Source organism: Halichoerus grypus, chromosome 2 (genome assembly GCF_964656455.1).
Source record: "Halichoerus grypus chromosome 2, mHalGry1.hap1.1, whole genome shotgun sequence".
Lineage (NCBI taxonomy): Eukaryota > Metazoa > Chordata > Mammalia > Carnivora > Phocidae > Halichoerus > Halichoerus grypus.
Genome location: NC_135713.1, coordinates 185,648,233 through 185,670,127, shown reverse-complemented (window position 1 = coordinate 185,670,127; position 21,895 = coordinate 185,648,233). Strand labels below are relative to the sequence as shown.

General features: G+C 43.8%; 1 protein-coding gene across 1 annotated transcript in view; it reads right to left on the bottom strand.

The window, feature by feature from the left end:
• SKAP1 (src kinase associated phosphoprotein 1) overlaps positions 1–9,401 on the bottom strand; it is a 271,214-nt gene extending 261,813 nt beyond the window's left edge. The window contains exon 1 of the mRNA XM_078065633.1: positions 9,210–9,401. Within this exon, the coding sequence (XP_077921759.1) occupies positions 9,210–9,255 (46 nt within the window). The 5' untranslated portion in view covers positions 9,256–9,401. The remainder of the gene's footprint in view (positions 1–9,209) is intronic.
• Positions 9,402–21,895: the final 12,494 nt, after the last annotated feature.

Sequence of the window (21,895 nt, the reverse complement as noted above, 5' to 3'; positions counted from 1 at the left end):
AGCAAAGTCTTGCCATTGTTTAGGGGATATGTTCTCTTTGTGAAGATTCATTGAGCTGTATATTAATGATTAAGCATTCAATAAAAGTATATTGCATTCAATAAAAACAATACAAAATAAAACAAATAAACAAAAAGAGATATACCCAGCATACTTCACATACTTGATTTATAAGGTACACTATCTTAATTAATTTCAACTAAACTATACTATTTTTTTACATAAATATAAATATGTGTCACTGGACACATTTTAGCAAACCTCCTATTATGTGAATAAAAACCTTATTTCCCTGTAACATCCTAATATTAGAATGTCAACAATGTTAGGAGGAGACCCTAGAGGAGAATTTAGGTAACTCATAAATGATTTTATCAAGTCCATCAGCCTTCAGGAAAGTTTGCTCTCTGGATGTTAAGACCACTTTTTTCCTGAGCCCACATCTGTCCCATCTTCCATGTAAAAGCTGGATAGTAAAATTTAAACAGTGGAACTCAAAGACTCCAAACCTGAAAAGCCATCTGTTATAATCACCTAACCTATAATGCAGCACTGACAAACCGGAAAAGCAAGCAATGAACTTGGAAACACAGGGGAAATAAGTATGAATAAATGTAGCAGAAATTATAGGATTTCTGTAGGGTGAAATGGCTTATAAAGTGAAAAAATTAGATCTATGATAGTTATGTCAATATGTTAAGGTTCTCAGATGATGGTAAAACTTGAAACTTACCTTATTTTTCCAATATTTAAAATGATTGAAAATTGTTTAGGTATTACACTTATATAATGAGGTAAGAATGTTATTATCTTAATAGCTGGCACCAGAATTCCTCTTAGAGAACTGTCACCGTTTGGAAAAATAACTTGTTTCTCTGTGTGTGGGTGTTGGGGGGAACCTAAACAACTGAACAGAAGCTAAACTATCTTTTCAGATGACAAGGGAAATAGAGTTGGGGTTTTTTTTGTTTTTATTTTATTTTTTTTTAAATTTTTTTTAGATTTTATTTATTTGAGAGAGAGAGACAGAGATAGTGAGAGAGAGGACAAGTGGGGAGGAGAGGGAGAAGCAGGCTCCCTGCAGAGCAAGGAGCTCAATGTGGGACTCAATCCCAGGACCCCGGGATCACGACCCGAGCCGAAGACAGACGCTTAACCGATTGAGCCACCCAGGCGCCCTTGTTTTTATTTTTTTGGTTTTGCTCCAGATATGATAAAGGGAGAAAGGGCCTGTGGGAAGGCATAAGGCTGAGAACCACATCAGGTGAAGGGCCAGAGAGCACTCTCTGATGACTGGGATGGCAAAAGCGCTTAGGAATAGGGATGCCTAATATTCAAATTGAAATAATTTGCATTACTGTTATGTAAATGCTGCCTCCCTCTCCTGGCACACCCTAAATCTCCAGTGATGTCATCTACTGTCACAGGGGCTTCATGCAGGTAGGCTTCTGTGGAAACTGAGGAAAAGGATATGTGTAGACCAGGGTTTCTCAATCTAGCACTACTGACATTTGGGGTTGTATAATTCTTTTATTGTGGGAGCTGTCCTATGCATTGTAAGAAGTTTAGCAGCATGCCTGGCCCCTACCCACTAGATGACAGCAGCATCCTCCCCAGTTGTCACACACACACAAAAAAAATGTGTCCATGTGTTGCCAAAAGTCCCCTGACAGATAAAATCACCTGAGTTGGGATCCACAAGTTTCTGCCCACATGACTTAGGGCAGCTAAGAGCCTGGAAGGAAAGGCAACCCTCAGAATGCATGCTCCTTGAGAAATATTAGGATTTTGAGATGTTTGGGCTTCCACAGGGAATAGATCATGCCTAGAATTCAAAAGGTCTGGGCAGCCCACTTAACATCTAGGCTATACCCACAATGAAATTCAAATATTTCTACCAACTAAAAAAAATATTTTCTTTTTAAAAGATTTTATTTATTTATTTGAAAGAGAGAGAGAGCATGAGCTGTGGGGTGGAGGGGGGAGGCAGAGGGAGAAGCAGACTCCCACCGAGTGGTGACCCTGACATGGGGTTCAATCCCAGGACCCTGAGATCATGACCTGAGCCGAAGGCAGATGCTTAACCGACTAAGCCACCCAGGCACCCCCCAAATATATATATATTAAAAAACAAAAAGGAAGAAGAGGAAGAATAAATCTTTCTTTTTTTTTCAATGGAGGAGTAATGCAAAAGGACTATTTTACACACATACACATGCATACGCACAGACACAGCATTCTATAACAAGATAAGCAACCCATATTTTTCCTAAGTTAGCAATGAAGCAGATTTCCTCTATGCTTCTTTCATAAAGTCTCTCACAGAATGATTACTGGACTCTAATCTAAGGAACGAAGGAAATGGAGGAGACTCTGAAACAAACCCTACAAACTCCCCTTAATTTAGAGAAGCCAGGGTAAATCACCAACATAGGCAAAAGGCCATGCCTGGGAGCTTTCCTATGAAGAGACAAATGCAAACAAAACAAAACAAATTAACAACAACAAAAAAAAATTGATAGGACTTTCTCAAAGAAAATAATTTTTAAAAATTTTACCAAATATTTATAGCATGTATAACACATGCCAGATACTATTGTAAGTTCTTCTCAAATATTCATTCCTTTATTCTTCATGTAAATTCTATGAGATAGGTACTATTATTATCCCCATTTTACAGATGAGGAAACTGAGACCCAAAGTCAAACAGGTAGCAAGAAAGTGGCACAGTCAGGATTTGAATGTAGGCAAACTGAACACACAAAAAACCATACAGGACCTGTGAGAATACACTAAAGTTCAAAGAGAAAACACTAAAGTTCAAAAGAGAAGAACTAGAAAAAAATACCTCCCTCTGAAGTAGATTTATTATTAAAGAACAGAAATGTATAGAAAATTTCTAATTCATAATCTCAAAACATACAAAAAGTCATTATATCTACAAGCCAGAGATTTGCAAATGTAATGAAAATGAAACAATGAGTGATAAGGAAAAAATACATGGAAATTTTTTTTAAAAAAATGAATGCTGAACTTAAAATCATAATGAAGTCAGTGACAGATAAAACAATAAAAAAGGTGAAAAAGAGAGTAGATTGGGATCCAGTATATGCATAATGTAAACCCCATTGTGACAAAATAAAGCAAATGGAGCAGAAGTAGTGATAATAGAAAACTTTCCCAAGTTTAAGACCTGAGTCTACAGATCAAAAGGGTTCATTACAAACTGAGCAAAATTATTAAAAAACCTAAGACCCTGACACTATCTAGTGACACTTCTGAGAGCAAAGAACAATATCTTATAGACATCCAGGCAGAAGGTGGACAGAATAGGTTATAAAAGAAATACATCAGGCTGGCATCAGATTTCTCCTCCACAAAACTGAAGACCAGAAGATAATGGGACACTTCTAGAGGGTGAATTAGTAGGAAGGGGAAGGAATGGGCAGAGTATAAACCGAGAATTTTATGCCCACACCCAAGTTTATATGAAACTAGATAGACACATTCTCAGACATGCAGGGGATCAGTAAGCATAATATCAAAGAACCCTCTTTGAGAAATTCACTCAGTATTATATTCTAGATCATCATCTACTAGGGCTTTATGCTTTGTCCAATCCAGTAGTCAGTATGGCTACTGAGCAGCTTAAATATAGCTACTGCAATTGAAGAAGCAAATTTTTTGTTTAATTTAAACTTAAATAGCCACCTGTGGCGAGTGGTTACCATATCAGCCCAGGCTAAATATCTAAGAGATAAAATTAAAAGTTCAAGAATGAAAAAGCCATGGTACCAAAAGGAAGCAATGAACAAATTAAGGGGAAAAAACAGCATTATAGCTATGGTTTTAAAATACAACGCAGGGGCGCCTGGGTGGCTCAGTCGGTGAATCGGCTGCCTTTGGCTCAGGTCATGATCCCACGGTCCTGGGATCAAGCCCCGCATCGGGCTCCCTGCTCCGCGGGGAGCCTGCTTCTCCCTCTCCCTCTGCCTGCCTCTCTGCGTACTTGTGCTCTCTCTCTGTCAAATAAATAAATAAAATCTTTTTAAAAAAATAAAATAAAATACAACGCAAATGTCAAAAATAATTATTGTAATATAATATACATAATAAAACATGAACAATTCTCTGAGTCTAAAGTCTCAGATTAGAGGGGCGCCTGGCTGGCTCAGTCAGTAGAGCATGTGACTCTTGATCTCTGGGTGTGAGTTCGAGCCCCATGATGGGTATACAGATTACTTAAAATCTCAGATGATAGCAACAATTTCACATTTCATACTGGAAGGAAGAGTCAAAAGGTACTGTTTCATTCTTAATGTTGCTAAATCAAAGGGACATGGTGCTTTTTTTAAAGCCATAACAGGAAAACAACCAGTGGAATGAAACCTGAATGTATAACTTCTGAATCACCAGGAAAAAAAAAAATGTTTTAATGATCTAAGAAAATGCTCAGGAGACCTTAGCAACTGAAAGACTGTAAGTGGAAAGATCAGAATATAAAACTACCCACACAATATGTCCCAACTTTGAAAGTATGTACATATAATAAAAACTGAAAGAAATACATGGAAATTTAACAGTTGTTGAGCATGGGTGACTGTGTTATCATCATGTGTTTTCTAAATTTTCTACAATGAGCATTATCACTTTTATAATCAGAGAAAATTTTAACATAAAAAACAAAAAGAAGTATTATGGTTATGTCTCAGCTTTCGGTAGCATAACCTAGCTAGAAGACAATCCGTTATCACAAATTAAGCAAAAATGACTCTGAACAGCCAAAATGCATGTCATGACACACCTAAAGATCAGGGTACTGTGTTCATCAAGAGAGCCCTTCATAACTTCTTTTATACGTATCAATTCCAACAAGCTTGATTACCTGATGTTCTAGTAGCACTGCGGATACAGATACACTGAGCATGGTGTAAAGTGATAGGCCTAGCCTCACAGTAGGAAAAAAGTGACAAAAATAAAAATACAAAACAGACATTAATATTCACAAAGCAGCTGCAGGACAATTACGGCAGAATCATCCCTAAACAACTGAATATATTTCCACAAATATGATAACCGATATTCACTGTAACAACTCTTGAGTTGAACTGTTCAAAGGCCAGTCCCTTTGAACACAGGCTGGCTGGTTGAAGAAGTGAGAAAAATTCCTAATACGTTTTAGAAAAAAGATTGATCACAAATATTTATGATAAAAAGTTAGAGTGCTTAAAGAGAATATCCTCAGCTCTCCAGAGCAGCTCACTCCTGCGAGTTCCACAGAGTTGGAATTTTACTATATTGAAAAGGATTTTATAGTTGGCTGCATCGACCAATACAAATCTGGAGAACAATCTAGAAGGAAATGATTAATGACTGCTTCTTTCCAAGGAAGTTTAAAAATAAGTAACCATAGGCATATCAGAATTAGTGTTAACACAGCAATTGCTACTAAATGCAGCCTGGATGTGGATGGCTTTTTTGTTTGTTTTGTTTTGTTTTGTTTTTGCTTCACTCCATATTCCCAGCAGGATTTAGGTACCTTGGAGGTAGGTGGGACCTATTAGCTTATTAGGGTAAAATCAGTAAGCCCCATTCCATCACACACAGCACATTTGAACTGAAGAAATATATATTCTATCTCCTTCATACTTGCCTCTTGTGCTTCTGACTTCAAAAAGCAGGGATACAAAGACGAGGAAGAAACTGATTATGTTTATATCTGTGGAACAAAGATTATGCAAACTGCCAGCACTCCATTGTTTTTGTTTTCAGTATGGTTATCACAAAACAAAAACAAAAAGATAACTTCTACATCTGAAGCCTGATAATTTGAAAACAGACCTGAGTATTTCCTCCTCTTTCAATAAGGCAGTAAACACCTTTCATTTTACTTATCTGTAAGGTACTTATTTGCTGATATGGACTAGTTAACTATTTCCACAAGAGCTTGACAGAGTCTATCTGAGGAAGCTGTTTCCTGAGTTACTCTGAAGGTACCCTCGCTGCTTTAACATTTGCCAAAAATCCAAGAAAGCATTAAAAAAAAACTACACACACCCCCAGAGCTAACGAGAGAAAAACATAATCATAACTTTGGTTAATGGTTGGTCCTTCAGCACTCTGACCACTATGACCTCTCCAAGCTTCTATTTGTCTTTTGTTTGTTCCTTTTTCTTTTAAATAACCCTACTGGTTGTTTATCTGATTAACAAAAGTAATACATGGTCAACATCACAACATGAAGATGTATGAAATAAAAGTGATAATCTCTGTCTCCCCCACCCTCTCATTTCCCTGCCAAAGAAACCAATGTTAACAGCTAGGTGTATATTCTTACTTCTTCCTAGGCTTACAAAAAATATATATAATATATGGGAGGGAAGGGGTGGTTCACTTATTCGTTTTCAAACAAAAATGGATTATATATATTATTAGTCTTAAAAATATGGACACCTTCCAAGCCAGTATATACAGATCCTTCACATTCTTTTTAATGACTACAAAATATTCCATAAGATGGATAATTCATTCATACCATCGCCCCGCCCCACCTTTCCCAATGCGTGGACATTTAAGATGGATCCTTGTACCTATACTTCATGTCCTTTAATTTCAGTAACACGGATTCCCAGAAGTAGAGTTTCTGGGTCAAATGAAACATTTTCAAATGTTTAAAATTTTATCTTTAAACAAAATTAATTTTAGACCTTCAACATTTCTGTTCCCTTCTTCATTATGCAAAATTTTGGCATAAACCTTTCATAATGCTTTGCATATTTTATTTTTTAAAAGCACACATATTATGTCAAAAAACGCCCCTGTCATTTATGCTCGTGTACTTATAAATAAATAAGTGCTTAGGTTATGGCTGTGATGGCCAGCGTTAAATCACTGTGCAAATGCTTCTGCCTTGGTTTATGAAAGTAGTAATTCATTGTGGAAACTCTACCCCCACAGTCATGTGGGCAACCCCGAAGTAGCAGCTCCCTCACCTTGTGACTCTCTCCACTGAGTGACGATATAGAGATCAGGACCTACATATTTTCTAATTGTCAACAGTTAACCTTAAAAAGTGTGTGTGGTGGGAAGACAAGTACACAGCAACGACGATAAATTGAAAGCCATTATGGGTTTCTAATATCCACAAATTATTTGTAGTATAATGAATAATTCTGTTGGTCTACACCAGAGACTATCTTTCATAAAAAAACAAAAACAAAAACCTATAACCAATGTGTTGCTATGATTACATGAACCTTTCAAAACCATAGTCCTCCAACATTTTTTAGTAGAATTATTGGTTGGAATCCCACTTTTGCCTTCTTCCCCCCTCTACTTCAGATTCAGATTCTGATTGCAAACTGTAAAAAAAGGCCTTAAAGAAATGCATTAACCAACGAAGCTCCTTAAAATTTAATCTCAGACTCCTCTGTAGATTCTAAAGACCCAAGCACCAACAGAGATTGTTAAGACACAGCAAGTTTGACACAGAAGTATGTGACATGCAATTAATCTCCATTCATACCCTGCTCTACTTGTCAGCAAACAAAGGTTCTGCTTTAGAAGGAGATCTGAAGACTTCAATTAAAAACAGTCAGCTAACAAGAAAATAATCTAAGCTAAAGGAAGGTGACAGGTGCAGAAATGAGTTGTTTACCAAAGTGTCAGTTTTGAACAATAAAGAACTGCACATCAAAAATGTTAAAGGAGTGGATTTCATTGCAAGCCTCTGAAAATAAAAAGGAATTTTCACTAAGGCTGCACACAAAACGGAAGTACAGTTTAACAAACTTGTAAGATAGGTTTTCTCTCATCAAATGACAGATACCAATAAGAAGAATCACTTTATATTTTTAAATGCAAGGGCAGAATTACCCTTTTTGCTACAGTTCCTTCTCTCCCAGAAACCACCACACTTAACAGCCTCTCTTTACATTCAACATCCAATATTGAACCAAGGGCAGAGGGAAAGGCTAGATTGCTTCCTCTCAGACACCCAGATGATGCTATTTTACCCTACAAATAGTTTTCTACTCTGAAAGTTTAGATTGACCCAGGTCATAAGTAAAGTGGATTTTGGAAACTTCACCTCAAAAGAAATACCTAGTTGACAGCTTTTACATAGAAGCAATCCAGAATGGAAACAGTGCTACAAACAGAGACCAAAAGGACTGCCAAATATTTGATTAGGAGGCATTTATACCGAGATAACAAGGTAATGGAGATATAAAACCAATTAAATTGAGAGAAACTGAAAAAAAAATATATATATATATATACTCCTTGCCAAAAGTCTGACCTGCCCAAAGCAGGCCATCTGTTAAATATGTGTCAAAAATGTCACTTGGGTGCCAAAAGGCTTAATTCAGAGTAGTTTCCTCCTGGGACCCTTATGCAAGCACAGATTCCAGGCCTCTGTCCTTCCAGGAAAGTCAGTTACAGGAAAGCAAGTTACTTTCTCCAGAAAAAAAGTGTGAATGGAGCAGGTGATATTGCCCATTAGCAAAAAAGTCTCTTTGCGGTGTTAGAAGGATCTGTGGAGTGTCGCCGAGTATGGCCTTAACTCTTCAGAGGACTGCTTAGGCACCACAGTTTGAAGGTAAACACACCAGGATGGGGCATTTCTAGAAAAGTCAGAAACGTACTACTGCATCCGCGTGCCCTGGGTGGACAGCAAGACCCCCTGCAGTCTGCAGGCTGGCAGAGGGGGGCGCCGACAAAACTCACACTAAGCCCCAGGCCTTGGCCGACAGCATCCCACGAGCCCCTCGCAGCCCCCTGAGAGCCTCAAGGAGCTCGGAGCGGGAAGCTGAGGGGGCTTCGGGGCTGGGGAGGGAGGAAAGCAAAACCCCACAGGCGCGGGGGCCTGTCCCGAGGAGGAAGGGTCGGGCCGAAGACCACTCAGGGTGACATGGGGGGCCCCCCAAGAACCTGGCCGGAGGTGGCGTGGAGGGGTGGCGACGCCTCGTGGAAAAAGAAAATGTGGAACTGAGGGGAGTGAATGGGGCCGTGCGCGGGCAGGGTGAAAATCTGGCTGTGCGGAGTTGAGGGCTCTAGAAGTCTTGAGGTTCTAGAAGGCGGCGGGTGATGGAGCTGAAAAGAGAGGCCCGTCTTGGGAGCCCCTGGCGTCTCGGGTCGGGCCTCCAGCCCCGCACCTGAGGGACTTCCCAGGGGGCCGGGAGGGGCCTGGGGCTGGGCCGGGGCGTTACCTTCCATGAGCCAACGGATCTCCTCGGGGAGGGCGACGGCCTGCATTTGGCCGGGCGGTGGGGAGGCCGGAGTGTGAGGCGGGAGAGGGGCGTGAAGGCCTGGTGCCAGGGCCGGCGGGCTGGCAGGCGGCTGTCGCCTGGCGGAGGCACCTGTACCTCTGAGGCCGCCGCCGCTGCCGCCGCTGCCCGGCCTGGCCGCAGGGCGGGGCGGCGGGCCCGGGGCGCGCTCAGGAAGTGGCGCGCGCGGCGGGCGGGGGGCGCGCCCCGGGCGGCGGGGGAGGAAACACCTGTGCGCGGGTGCACGCGCCACTCCCGCGGCGCCCTCAGGTGGAAGGACTGCGGGGCAGGGAGCGCCGCACAGGCTAACCCCCACCAGAACAAGAGACTAAACGCGGCCCAAAGGAACTTCATCTCCTGGGACACTTTCTATCCTAAGCACGGGGCAGTTGGGCTCAAGGGGCAGATTTAAAAGCCACGGTGGTGCCCGAGATGGGGCGCGGAGAGGCAGAATCCGAGGAGATTCGTCCCCGCCAAGCCCAGCAGCAGGCAGTTCCCGATCCAGCTCGCACGTCCACGCCGCGAAAACCAGGGCAGAACGTTCACTGTCTCGGGCAAACCAGCTGGCTAAAGGGAACGTCCCACTAAATAATATAAAGCCACCAACATTGGGGAGAAGCAGAGCGGCAGGGCGGCAGTGGATACAGGGAGCCAGTGTCCCTTCCTCACTAAGGCTGAAAGGATGTGAGGGAAGGAAGGGGTAACCTGGGGAGATGGCCGAGGGAGAGGGGAACCAAGACTTTTCCCTCTAACAGATGACGAAGGGAGGAAAGTGAAGGACAAGATCACAGAAGAGTGTTCTCCTCCCCTCATCCAAACTACAGTGGGGGGGCAGCGTCCTGGTTGTGATGTGGTTAACATATTGCAAGATGTTAAAATCGGGGGAAACTGAGTAAGGGGTAGAGAGGATCACGCTGTATCATTTCTTTTAATTTCTGCGAATCTCGATCTCAAAATGGTTTCGTGGGGTTTTTTAAGCACAATAAATCAAGTGCCATGAAAGTATAAAGTGCCATGAGCGGTAAAAGGTGGGAGACAAATATAAAAAGGAGGGAAGTGTGGGTCCATGTGTGTTTAATGGTGCATATGGCATTCAAGATGGGCTCCGAACACACCAGACTTCCAAGGGGCAGGAGGGCTTTCCAGGTGCGACGACAAGAGTAAACAAAGATGGAAAAACCTTCTGCTTGAGGAATAGCTAATAACCCTTTTACTGGATGGTGGAGGGAAATTACGGTTGTCAAGAAAACTTGAAGTTTTATTGTGAAGGGACATGAAAGTCAGAACAAGGATTTTGAACTCAACCGAATGTGCGCTGGGGAGACACTGACAAATTTTGAGCTGGAGAGCGACCTGTGTAGTGTGTGATCTTGCACATCTCACTTTACCTCTACTGTTTTCTTTCTTTATAACAAATGGAGTTTCTAGTCTCAGACTCTGCCTACAGAATATGTGGGAAGGATTAGAAGCTGTAAGGGAGAGAACACAGGGAAGATCGGTGAGGTGGTTTTTACAGCAGCCTCAGGGAAAATAATGATGGAACCATGGATATGGGGACAGGAGCCACAAGGAGAAACTGTCCAGAAAGACATGGCGTCACACTGCCTGCCTCCTGGCATAGTTTCCCAAGGTTGGGGGCTTGATCCTTTAAGGGGTGCAGTGGTTTTGAGTCATCTTTACACATCCACATCCTGCAATCTGAGGAGGAATGGTCCCTTGGTTTCAGGATCACATGACCCACCTACAAGTTGCAGCAAATTGGGCTGGGGGTGGGCTGGCTGCTCCTCCTTGCTCTGGAAAAGTTAACAATAGACAGGCTGCCTTCTCTAGGCTCCAGAGCAAATACTGGGTCCCTGCTAGGGCATTTTTATCATACTCAACTGCTCCTTCTATAAAATTGTAACTGCTCTGGAATCATTTTTGAATGCTTATGACATATTAAAAAGCAAGGGAGGATATATCAGAGCTCTCTGTACCAGCATCGTAATTTTTCTGTAAATCCGAAACTGTTCTTAAAAAAAAAAGCAAGGGAAACAAAGTCCCTCCTATACGTAACCCCAGCACTTTGCCTTTTTTTCCCCATTCAGCAGTGGGAGGAAATTTGACAACCCCCCCCCACCACCACCACCAACCTTCTTCAAGGATATTTGTCAAATGCTAATATAGGCCACAAGCTAATGAGTTGTTTGGCAAAGAGCAATGAACCCGGGTAATCTTCCATCCTCTCAGGCCTGCATAGCTTACTTATACCAAAGGAAGCAGCAGAAACTGGAGGCATGGGTATTCTACATCCATTCTGGGTCTCAGATAGGGGGAGAGGGAGGTGCAGAGGTGGATAGTGTGCGGTGGGTGACTGGCAGATTGCAATACGGCATTGTCATGTTGCATCAAGTTTCCTCGTTGCAGACAGAAACCTGCCTCCACACACGAGCGCGGCCCCTCCCTAATCATCTGAGGACCCTGGTTCAGCAGTCAGCCTCACTCCTAATGACGTTCTGTTAAATGGACAAATTCCTTTGAAGCCTTGTCCTTCTTTGAAATCCAATTTCGCAAGAAGCCAAATCTGATTGGGGGTAGCCATGGAAACCACACCGAGGAGTCTTGGAGAAGGTGGAGAGAGGCAAGGCCAAACGTGATAGTCGAGTCCTTTACTGCTCTGTCGGAAATATCAAAGGGATTTGGAGAGGTTGGCAGCAGGTGAGTCCCTGCCCGGGTCCTTTTCTGTGTGGCTGGGTACCATGTGGCTGTCATGGAAGTAAGCAGCCAGCTGTCTCCGCACACAGGCAGGAGGATGGAGCAGAATACACAAATCCCAGATCTGTCTGCCTCCCTCTTCTTCCCCTCCCCCAGCCCCAATTCCAGCAAGCTCTTAGCATCCCCTTCGAAGCTGCCTGCCCCTTAAAGGCAAACAACAAAAGAATGACAAGGTCAAAATACAAGGCCCCCCGACAGATAAGAGGTCCTTCGGAGCAGAGGCCACGAAATTAATCTGAAATTCCTTGTAATTAGATAAGATAAGGGTATCTAAAAGAGATGCAGAGCAGCCAGGAATGGAGTCCAGCAGCACAACATGCAGAAAATATACCGCCCGATCCACTGGGGCCCCTCACACAACCGTCAGCAGACAGAAGACACGGGAAACAGGGTCCATGCCAGCCTCTGGGCTGCTTGGAGATGCCATCTACATGTTCTCATGCCAGGTGGGCCCTCACTAAATATGCATCCGTGGGGTGTCCAGGGGGGCTCAATCAGGACGAAGCAAAAGCATCTGGCACCCAGAATGGCATGGGGTGGGATCAACTGCAAGCAAAGCAGGAGCCGGCTAGCATTGCTCCACCCTGGGTGAAATGGGTCTGGAGAGGAGACTGTGGAGGGCAGGCTCTTGGACTTTATTCTGAGCTGGTTATTGATCCCTGGATGCTGGGTCACGACACGCGGCCGAGCTGACGTCTGCCCTGTGGATGCGCGGCTGCTGCATCTCAGCCCCTCGGTCCCAACCCCATCAACCGGGTTTATTGACTCTTTTATTGACGATGCTGGGGCCTAATGAGGACAAGAGCTGCACACTTCATTAAGGGCTGTGGAAGGAGAGATGATGCATCCCACCCGGTGCCAAGAACCAGGCTCACTGCGTGCTTTGCGAGGCCCTAGAAACCCAGCCTTATGCCACCCCAGAGGGAGAGGAGACAGACACGAGATGTGCACGTGGGCTCATCACCTCAGCGGCCTTAAAATGCAGGGTGTCTACAACTCGCCGGAAGCCCTGTTCTTAGTAATTAGCCAACCTTTTGAATCGGGAGGGTCCTATCCACACACTCACACAAATGCACTTTGATGGTCTCCCTTCCCAGTTCACACTCCTAGATTCTCTGCACTGATACATACAACAAAATAAGCAGGTCCTCACATCAGGGAACAGGCTCAAAGCAGCTTCTTTTTTTTTTTTTTTTTAAAGATTTTATTTATTTATTTGAGAGAGAGAGAATGAGAGAGAGCACATGAGAGGGGGGAGGGTCAGAGGGAGAAGCAGACTCCCTGCCAAGCAGGGAGCCCGATGCGGGACTCGATCCCGGGACTCCAGGATCATGACCTGAGCCAAAGGCAGTCGCTTAACCAACTGAGCCACCCAGGCGCCCCTCAAAGCAGCTTCTTAATGAGGTACAGGCTCAGAACAGAAGAAAGGACTATTACAACTCAAAAGTATCTTCAGGGTGATCACATTCAAGATGAGGAGAAAACCTAGTGCTCTGCCCATGGTCGCTCAGCTCACCAGGGTCTGTGCTGGAGTTAGAAACTCGGTTCTCTTGCATTGGTCCAAAGCTCTTGTAGAACTGAACACCTGAGATGGATAATTACAGCCCAGGGATGACAGGGAAGTGATTTGGGAAGCCACGATTGTTGGGCTCCCTCCATCTAAATAGTAACATTTTTTTCTTTGTTCTTTATCTCATCTTTCTATCACACCCACCCCTGTTATTTTTCCCCCATATTCCCCAATCACTTTTATTTTTGTATCTTCTTTGCCTATCCCTTAGACCATATTAGACATCCCCCATGGGCACTGCTGAGCCCAGCAGAAACCCTAAAGACCAAAGAGGTTGCTGACTCTGACATTCTCTGTCTTTGATTGCCTCTCTTGGGAATCTGAAGTGGAGGGGGGCACACAGAATGTGTCAGCTGTAGCCAGATGAGGCTGTGCACTCTCTGAGTGAGATGTGCAGGCCGTCTACGGGGTTAATCTGCATGGGAGGCAGGTGGGGCTGGGCCAATTTTATATGCTAGATATTTGCAGACATGAGAACTTTGGGAAATTATACAGAAGGAGGAACCATTTCTTTGGGGGTGATTAAGGAGATTTAAGGTAAATAACAGAGGGATGGCAATTTTTTAAGGGTGAGCAGGCTTTCTTTGGTTTCCTTTCATCTGTTATTTCAAAGGGTGAAAGTTTAAGCTCTCTAAGCTCCTTCCTTTATTTCTGGCCTTTCTTCTCCCTCATTTTACTACAGATCTGAGGATTCAAGGTAGAGGTAGGGGGGATTCAAGGTGAGAGAAGAGGCAGTTATTTAGAATCTGATAGAAATCTCTGGCCTGCACGGCCCATGTGCACACATGCTTTGGAAGAAAAACTCACCAGTTGATGTAATCTGACTGGAATCACCAGTAGTCAACAAATACCAACAGAAGCACTATGTGGAGTCAGAGATAACACAGCAATGGCAGATTATTTCAATGTCAGAAAGTAGGTAAAAATACCTTTCCCCCATGGACATCCTATATGTAATCGCCTATCGGTCCCCAAAATATGTTTTTTCCTTGCTCTCAGAATTGTTTCAGTGTCCATTTTAGTTTCTCCCTTTGTAAATATCTGTTCCCAAACATCCTTGGGCTTCCCTTTCTGGCAGCATTTTCTGATAGCATAAACCACACTCTCATATACAAGACCTCATGCGTAGTTCTTACTGTGTTGCTTTTAGGCTTTCCTTTTCCTCCTCTTCTAGAAGATGAATGTCCCTCCTCTCATTCTTCTACTAGAATTCATGATCCCACCCTCTCCTACTCCCCGTTAGAGCTTCAATCTCACATCCTTTCTCATCTTCAAGTCTTTCCCGTCTGTCTGCTAACATTCTTGGTCTCCTCTATCCTAAAAAACAAACCAAAACAAAGAAAAACCTTTCTTCAACCCTGCTACTTTCCCTAAGTCTTTTCTTCTCCTTCCTTCCCCCCCTTCAGAGCTCACATCCTGTCTCCTCACCTGCTCATCTTTTTTTTTTTTTTTTAAGATTTTATTTATTTTTTTGACACAGAGAGAGAGACAGCTAGAGAGGGAACACAAGCAGGGGGAGTGGGAGAGGGAGAAGCAGGCTTCCCACAGAGCAGGGAGTCCAATGCGGAGCTTGATCCCAGGACCCTGGGATCATGACCTGAGCCGAAGGCAGACGCTTAATGACTGAGCCACCCAGGTGCCCCACCACCTGCCCATCTTTACACCATTGAGGTGACTCTCTCCCAAGGTCATCAATGCTTCTCAGCTGTTCTTGATTTTTTCCAACCTCTCTCTGCAGCTTTGAGTGGCATTGGCCCCTTGCCCTTGCTTTAAGCAGCTAGCTTTCCCAGCATTGCACTATCCTGATCTTCCCATTCTTCTTAACTATTGTTGCTCTGCCTCCTTCTCCAGCTCACTTCATTTCACCTCTGGTCATGGGTATTCCCCCAGAGGTTTGCACTTGCCTTTCTCCTCACCTTCTTCCTCTTGGTTTTCTCCTTGCTCTCTGGGCCCCCCATGGTTTCATTCTCCCGCAGCCTTAACTTTTCCCTTCATTCACGGTACTTCTCTAATTTATACCTCTGTCTCACATTTCTACCTGGATAGCTGAACAGTTCCACCAATTTATTATTTCCCTTTCTCCTTCATCCTTATAATGGCAACAAAGCTCAGTAAAAATCTTAGGAATGAAAAAGACCCGTATCCCAATTCTGGCTCAGCTACCAGGTTTAAGACTCTGGGCAAAGCTCTACGATCCTCAACTTCCTCATCTGTAAATTGGAGATCATAATCCCTAGCTTGCAGGGTAATGGTGAGGCTTAAATAGGATGGCATGTACATATAATATATGGTATATGTTCAATAATTTGTAACAATTAGAAAGGAATTGCTGTAATCTAAGGTTGTAATCTACTCCAGTAATCTAAGCACAAAATGGAGAACCTTTCTTCATCCTCATTTCAAACATCCACCAAGCCTGTCAGTCTTATCTTCTCACAATGGCTTTCGAATTCTTATCCTCCTTTGCATCCTGAGTGTCACCACTGGTTGGTTTCTCATTATCTTTGTTGAGAAGTGATATTGAAATGGCTTCTAATGAAGCAAGACGAAACCAGAGAGGGAGACAAACCATAAGAGACTCTTAATCTCAGGAAACAAACTGAGGGTTGCTGGAGTGGAGGGGGGTGGGAGGGATGGGGTGGCTGGGTGATGGACATTGGGGAGGCTATGTGCTATGGTAGGTGCTGTGAATTGTGTAAGACTGATGAATCACAGACCTGTACCCCTGAAACAAATAATACATTATATGTTAATTTAAAAAAATTAAAAAAAAAAAAGAAATGGCTTCTAATCCAGCCTCTGACATCCAATCTCCGCACCCATCACCCAAGTTCCAGAATACACATCCCAAAGCACGATCCTGACCCCACCAAAGAGGTGATAGCGTATAGTGGCCCTAGAGTCAGACAGTCCTGTGCTGAAGTCTGCCACCCGCTCACTGTGACCTTGAGCAAACTACTTATCCTCTCCATGCCTCAATTTCCTCATCTGCAAAATGGCAATATTAAAAGCATTTTCAAGGTTTTTGTGAGGATTCAAAGAACTAATACATATCATGTTTATATCTGTCTGCAACATGGTAAGTGCTTCATAAATGTCAGCTCTGGTTATTATTTCTGCATTCCCTGCAACAATCAGCACCTGAGAGGTGTTAAATAAATACATATACTGAATCATCCATAATCTCTCACTTGATCCTTCTTGCTCACTAAAGACATTTGAGGAGTGACTGGCCAAGATATGGGTGTCATTGGTCTCCAGGGATGAGTGTTTTTCCTTGTTACGAAGTTAACTTGCTTTTAAAGAGATGGAAAGAGTGGTCTTGACTTCCTTAGCACCAGGCTCTAACAAATTGGGATAATCAGCCTACAGATTCTCCCTGCTCACCTCCAAAGATTTTCTCCCTGCCCCATCTCTTCTAGAATACTGGCAGTGTTCTCCAAACCACATGGGGAAAACACTTATCTGGAAGGCATGAGATATTAACTACGCTTTTCACTCATTGTGGCAGAAACCAAGTTTCTACTATAAACACAAGCCCAGAAAGGACCAGTCAGAAGGCAGATTATATCCCCGAGTAGAGTCAGTAGCCTCCTTATTCTGGAGGCCTGCCAGCAGGGCTAACTCTGCAGAAAGGGGTGGGCATTGTGGTGACAGGGAGGGGTGACAGACTAGGGATAAAGCAAACAAGAAAGAAAAAAAAGGAAAAGTGAACAAGAAGCTGGATGAAAAAAATGAAGAGATGGAGAAATAGGAAGAAAACATAAGGAGAAAATAAAGAGATTCCCACACTTTAGAGGACTAGAAACTTAATCAAACAGATTCGCTCCATTTCCTGAGTTGTAATTTCAGGATATTCCATATTCCACCCCCCAGGACACTGAGAAGCTTCAGGGAGTAGCTGTAAATTCCTAAAGAAAAGTGCATTTTGTGGAGATTCAAGCCATTATTATCTGCTGCTGTACTTTTTAGCATATGCACTATCAACACAATGACATGTCTTATTGAGTAATATGTGATATTCCACATCGTGAGGCTACTGATGCAGAATTCCCCTTTTCGGAGCTCAATATTCCAATCAAAGCCTGTTGCATCACATCATTGAGGCCGTCCACTTAATGACAAGTTGTAAGATGCATATTGCAGAATATTCATGTTCATTTTATGCTCACAGTGCTTAAAATCTCCTCTAAACAGCCTCTGCTCCCAGCCTATTAAGTTGCCTGTGTTATCTACACTCCATTCAGTGGTGTGGAAATAATTGTCTTGAGACTAAAGAAAAAAAATGGATGGTCACAAGCCGAGTCAGAACTTGTGTTCTTTTCTTACTCTGTTGAATCAGGTGTTATTTACCTCTCCCAACACCTGGGACTCCTGATAAGTCACTCCCCTGGTAGCTCTTTCCAGGACAGTGCTCTGGGGTCTTTAGAAGAAGCAGGGATCCTTCATAAACCGTATTGTTATCAGCACAATTCACACAGCTACCAGATGTGCAAAATCGAAACCACCAAGGGCATTCAGGCAGAGGGGGCTTCCCCAGCTCTATCTAGCCGCTCTGAGATGTGCTCACGAGCCGGAGAAGGTCTCAGAGGAGGAAGGGCTCCACTCAACATGGGGGCCCATGTGCCTCTGAGGAGATGTTTGTCTTCTGACAAAGTTGGGGGGCTTTTTGGTTCTCTCACGTCTGCTCTCCCAGCACCTCCAACCCAGAGCTCTCCTCCTTGCAAACCTGGCTCTACGAAAGAGACCTGCCTCTTAGAGACAGGTGGGCTCTTTTCTCCATCTATTCCCCTTCCTCTTGTCTCTGGGAGGAAGCACGAGGACTCGGGCTCGTGAAGGAGAGCAAATGCCCCCGGCAGCTGATAGTTCGGCACCAGGGCCTGTGACTTTGCCTTTAAATATCAACCACACACACAGAAAACACACTGGCAGCCCGAAAGGTTTCCATGGTGACAGAATGCAGGCCATGACCTCTGTAAATGTAATCAGAGCACTGGGATTGGTATGTGAGACAGGTTTAATTTCTCCTCCAGTGGAAGCTCTGTGGTCTGGGCTGTACATAGGCTTCATACACTGACAGACAACCTGTTATCTCTGCCAGGGCAGCTCTGCATATGGCAACCCCCTCTGCCCCAGAGCTGCTGCCTCCTCCGTCTGAGCAGGCTGCGCGATGTAAAAGGTCACTGGGGACCGGAACGGCAGTCATATCAATACCTGGCATCCCTGCCCAGCATCCTCAGGACGTGTGACTGTCCCTTAAACGAGGAGCAGCTGCAGCATGGCCCAACGAGAGCCAAAGACTCAGAATGTTGGCGGAAGTTTTCATCTCTGCTCTGCTCCCAACACTGTGACCTTGAGCAAGTCATTTGACCTCCAACTTTCAACATCTTCTCACCAGGAAGAAATGCCTGGAGAAGAGAGGGCTGGGGGCTTCCAAAGTCTCCCAGGAGAAGATGGAACCCAATTGTGCTTGTTGGGAGGGGGGGAAATTCTGCAACTCCCAGTGGAATTCTGCCCCCGGAAGTGAGTTTTCCATCTCGCCAGTGCTAGTCACTAGGGTGTCTGGCCCTAATTCCATGGTTGTCACCAGAAAGTGTGGGGATTGCCATTGGAGGGCCTCAGCAGGACTTCCTCACCTCTATGCTGATTTGGAAACAAAACCAGGATGCAATTTTTTCTGACCTGGCCTAGAGTAGGAGTCCAGAGTTTTGACAGGAAACAGGCTCAGAGAAAATGTAGCAATGTCCAGCCTCTTTCCTTGAATTCTACTCAGCCTCAGCAAAGAGCTCCTCTGGCCATTTCGATGCTGGCATCCTCTGATTCCATTTGCCAATCCACATGAGACGCTGGCAGATTTCAGTTATCAGTCACTCTGCTTCTCAGATTTCTTTCAAAGTTCCAGGATAGTGCTCTGGAAAAAAACCAACAAGGTTTGGGCTATGAAGAAGAGATTCATAACGCTGTATGACACATTTTTCTTCCCAAAGGGAACGGACCATTAAGATTTTTCCTTTCAGGGGCTCAACAAAGAACCTCAGAATATCAGAGCTGGAAGGGACTTTAGAAACCCCATAACTCACAGGGGAAAACCTGAGACCCAGAGTGGAGAAGTGTTATGCCCAAGTTATGGCAAATTAATGGCAGAACCACAGGGGTGTCAGGGCCCCACTCTGCTCAGCTAAGTACTAATTTACCTCTTGGATGCTTTTGAACCTCAAACTGAAGCAGAGAGGAAGTGGGGGAGGATTCAAAAGTGGTTGTTGCACATTAGAATCAGGAAATGGTGATTTGGCTGAATCTACAGATAATAGCACTACCACTTCCTGTGTTAGCTGATGCCAGGGGAGGCAAGATGGGGGAAGATTCCGGAAAAGAAAATAGTTAAGTGACAGGATTGTGGGCTTCTATACAATAGTCCCCAACCAATCCATACTGTTTCAGGCCACTGAGGGGAACATGAATCTGATTTTTCAGGGGGATTATTGGTTAGTGTCCAACACAGAATCATGAAACCAAAGAATAATGGAGTTTATAAGAACTCCAAGAGAATATCTGGTTTGGCATTATGTCTTCTCGTAACTAAACTATCTAGGACAGGTAATTTGATTGTCTTTCCTTTTTATTAAAGGACCCAGTTCCTCAACTTTAAATGAGGAAATAAGGCTCCTTCCAGCTCTACATCCAGAATTCCATGATCCTAAAAGTGGAGACGTCCCAGCCTTTTCCAGTATCCTGTTACAGTGTTTGATTACATCAGTGGTAATGCACATAATGGAAGTAGCTTATTTCCCTTGCCCCAACTTTAGCATCATCTGTGTGGCAAACACCGAAAGTATGTTCAACTCCCTCGGATTACCACCGACTTCAGGCCAGAATTGGCACATGCAGCAAAACTTCTGGTGTTTCAAGAAGGAGGAGGAGGAAACCTGTTGTGTTTTACTCATGTCGGTCCAAATTGTTAATATCCCAGCTGATGGGCCAGCTTGAGGGAGGGCAATAGTGTTGTTTGGACTCAAGGTTTAGTCCTCAGTGGACCCATCAGCTTCATAAGAGGAGGAAAATAGAAACAAAATACTACTAAACATTTCTATTTCCTGGAACTCTGTCAACCTCAACTGCAAAATGGCCTTGTGTATTCCTTTAGTCACGAAGAGAACCAGGAATACCAGTATTCCTTCTTTCTTTCCTTCCTTCCTCCCTTCCTTCCTTCCTTCCTTCCTTTATTAAGCTCTTACTATGTTCTGGGGCGCCTGGGTAGCCCAGATGGTTAAGCATCTGCCTTCGGCTCAGGTCACGATCCCAGGGTCCTGGGATCGAGCCCCACATCGGGCTCCTGGCTCAGCAGGGAGCCTGCTTCTCCCTCTCCCTCTGCCTCTCCCTCTCCCTCTGCCTCTCCCCCTCCTCATGCTCTCTCTCTCTCTGTATCTCTGTGTCTCAAATGAATAAATAAAATCTTAAAAAAAAAAATAAGCTCTTACTATGTTCAAAACACTAGGACACAAACATGGAAGTATGGCTGCCCTTAAGAAACACATCACCTGGTAGCTGTCAAATATTCCCATTCTCATGACTGGACCCAAACACATGACCTATAAATGCTATATTAATAATATCGCCTTTTTGTTAAATGACAATGCCATGCTCTTCAAAGACCAAAATCCTTGCCTTTTAATGCCTCAGTATTAACATCCAAAGATGTTTCGTGCCAAAACAGAGGTTCCCAAAATAAATGCTCAATTAATGTTTCAGGTAGACCACAAGATGCAGGCTAAGATCCATCCTATACAAGGGCAGGATGGGCAGTTGACCTCATGATGTGGTTTGAGGAATGTCGAAAGGCCATCTGCCCCACAGCTATCTCCCCCACTCTGATGTGCCACATGCTTGAAATTCTTACCATGAGGGCCTTAGCTGTGAGTAAGCTATTGCCTCCAGAAAGTCTGAGTGAAAAGGGCCATACTCCATCAATTTCATTTCAGTAGACATGAACTGAAAACCTGGTATGTGCCAGGAACAGTGTCAGGTAGTGAGAATTCATAAATAAGACATGAGTAACCCGGCAGGGCCAACATGTTGCTACATTCATACTCTTTATCCCATTAGTACACACTGATTTATCAGATTAGTAGCTGTCCTGAGGGGCTGATATTGGATACAGGCAGGTGAATTTTGATAGGACATGAAAGCAGGAAATGTCTGGAACACTGAGGTTACAGAAGAGAATTCAGGCCTGTGTAAATATTAAAAATTAATTAAATACTAATTTTAAAATCACCTGAGGGACTGGGTACCAAGGAAGGATGGA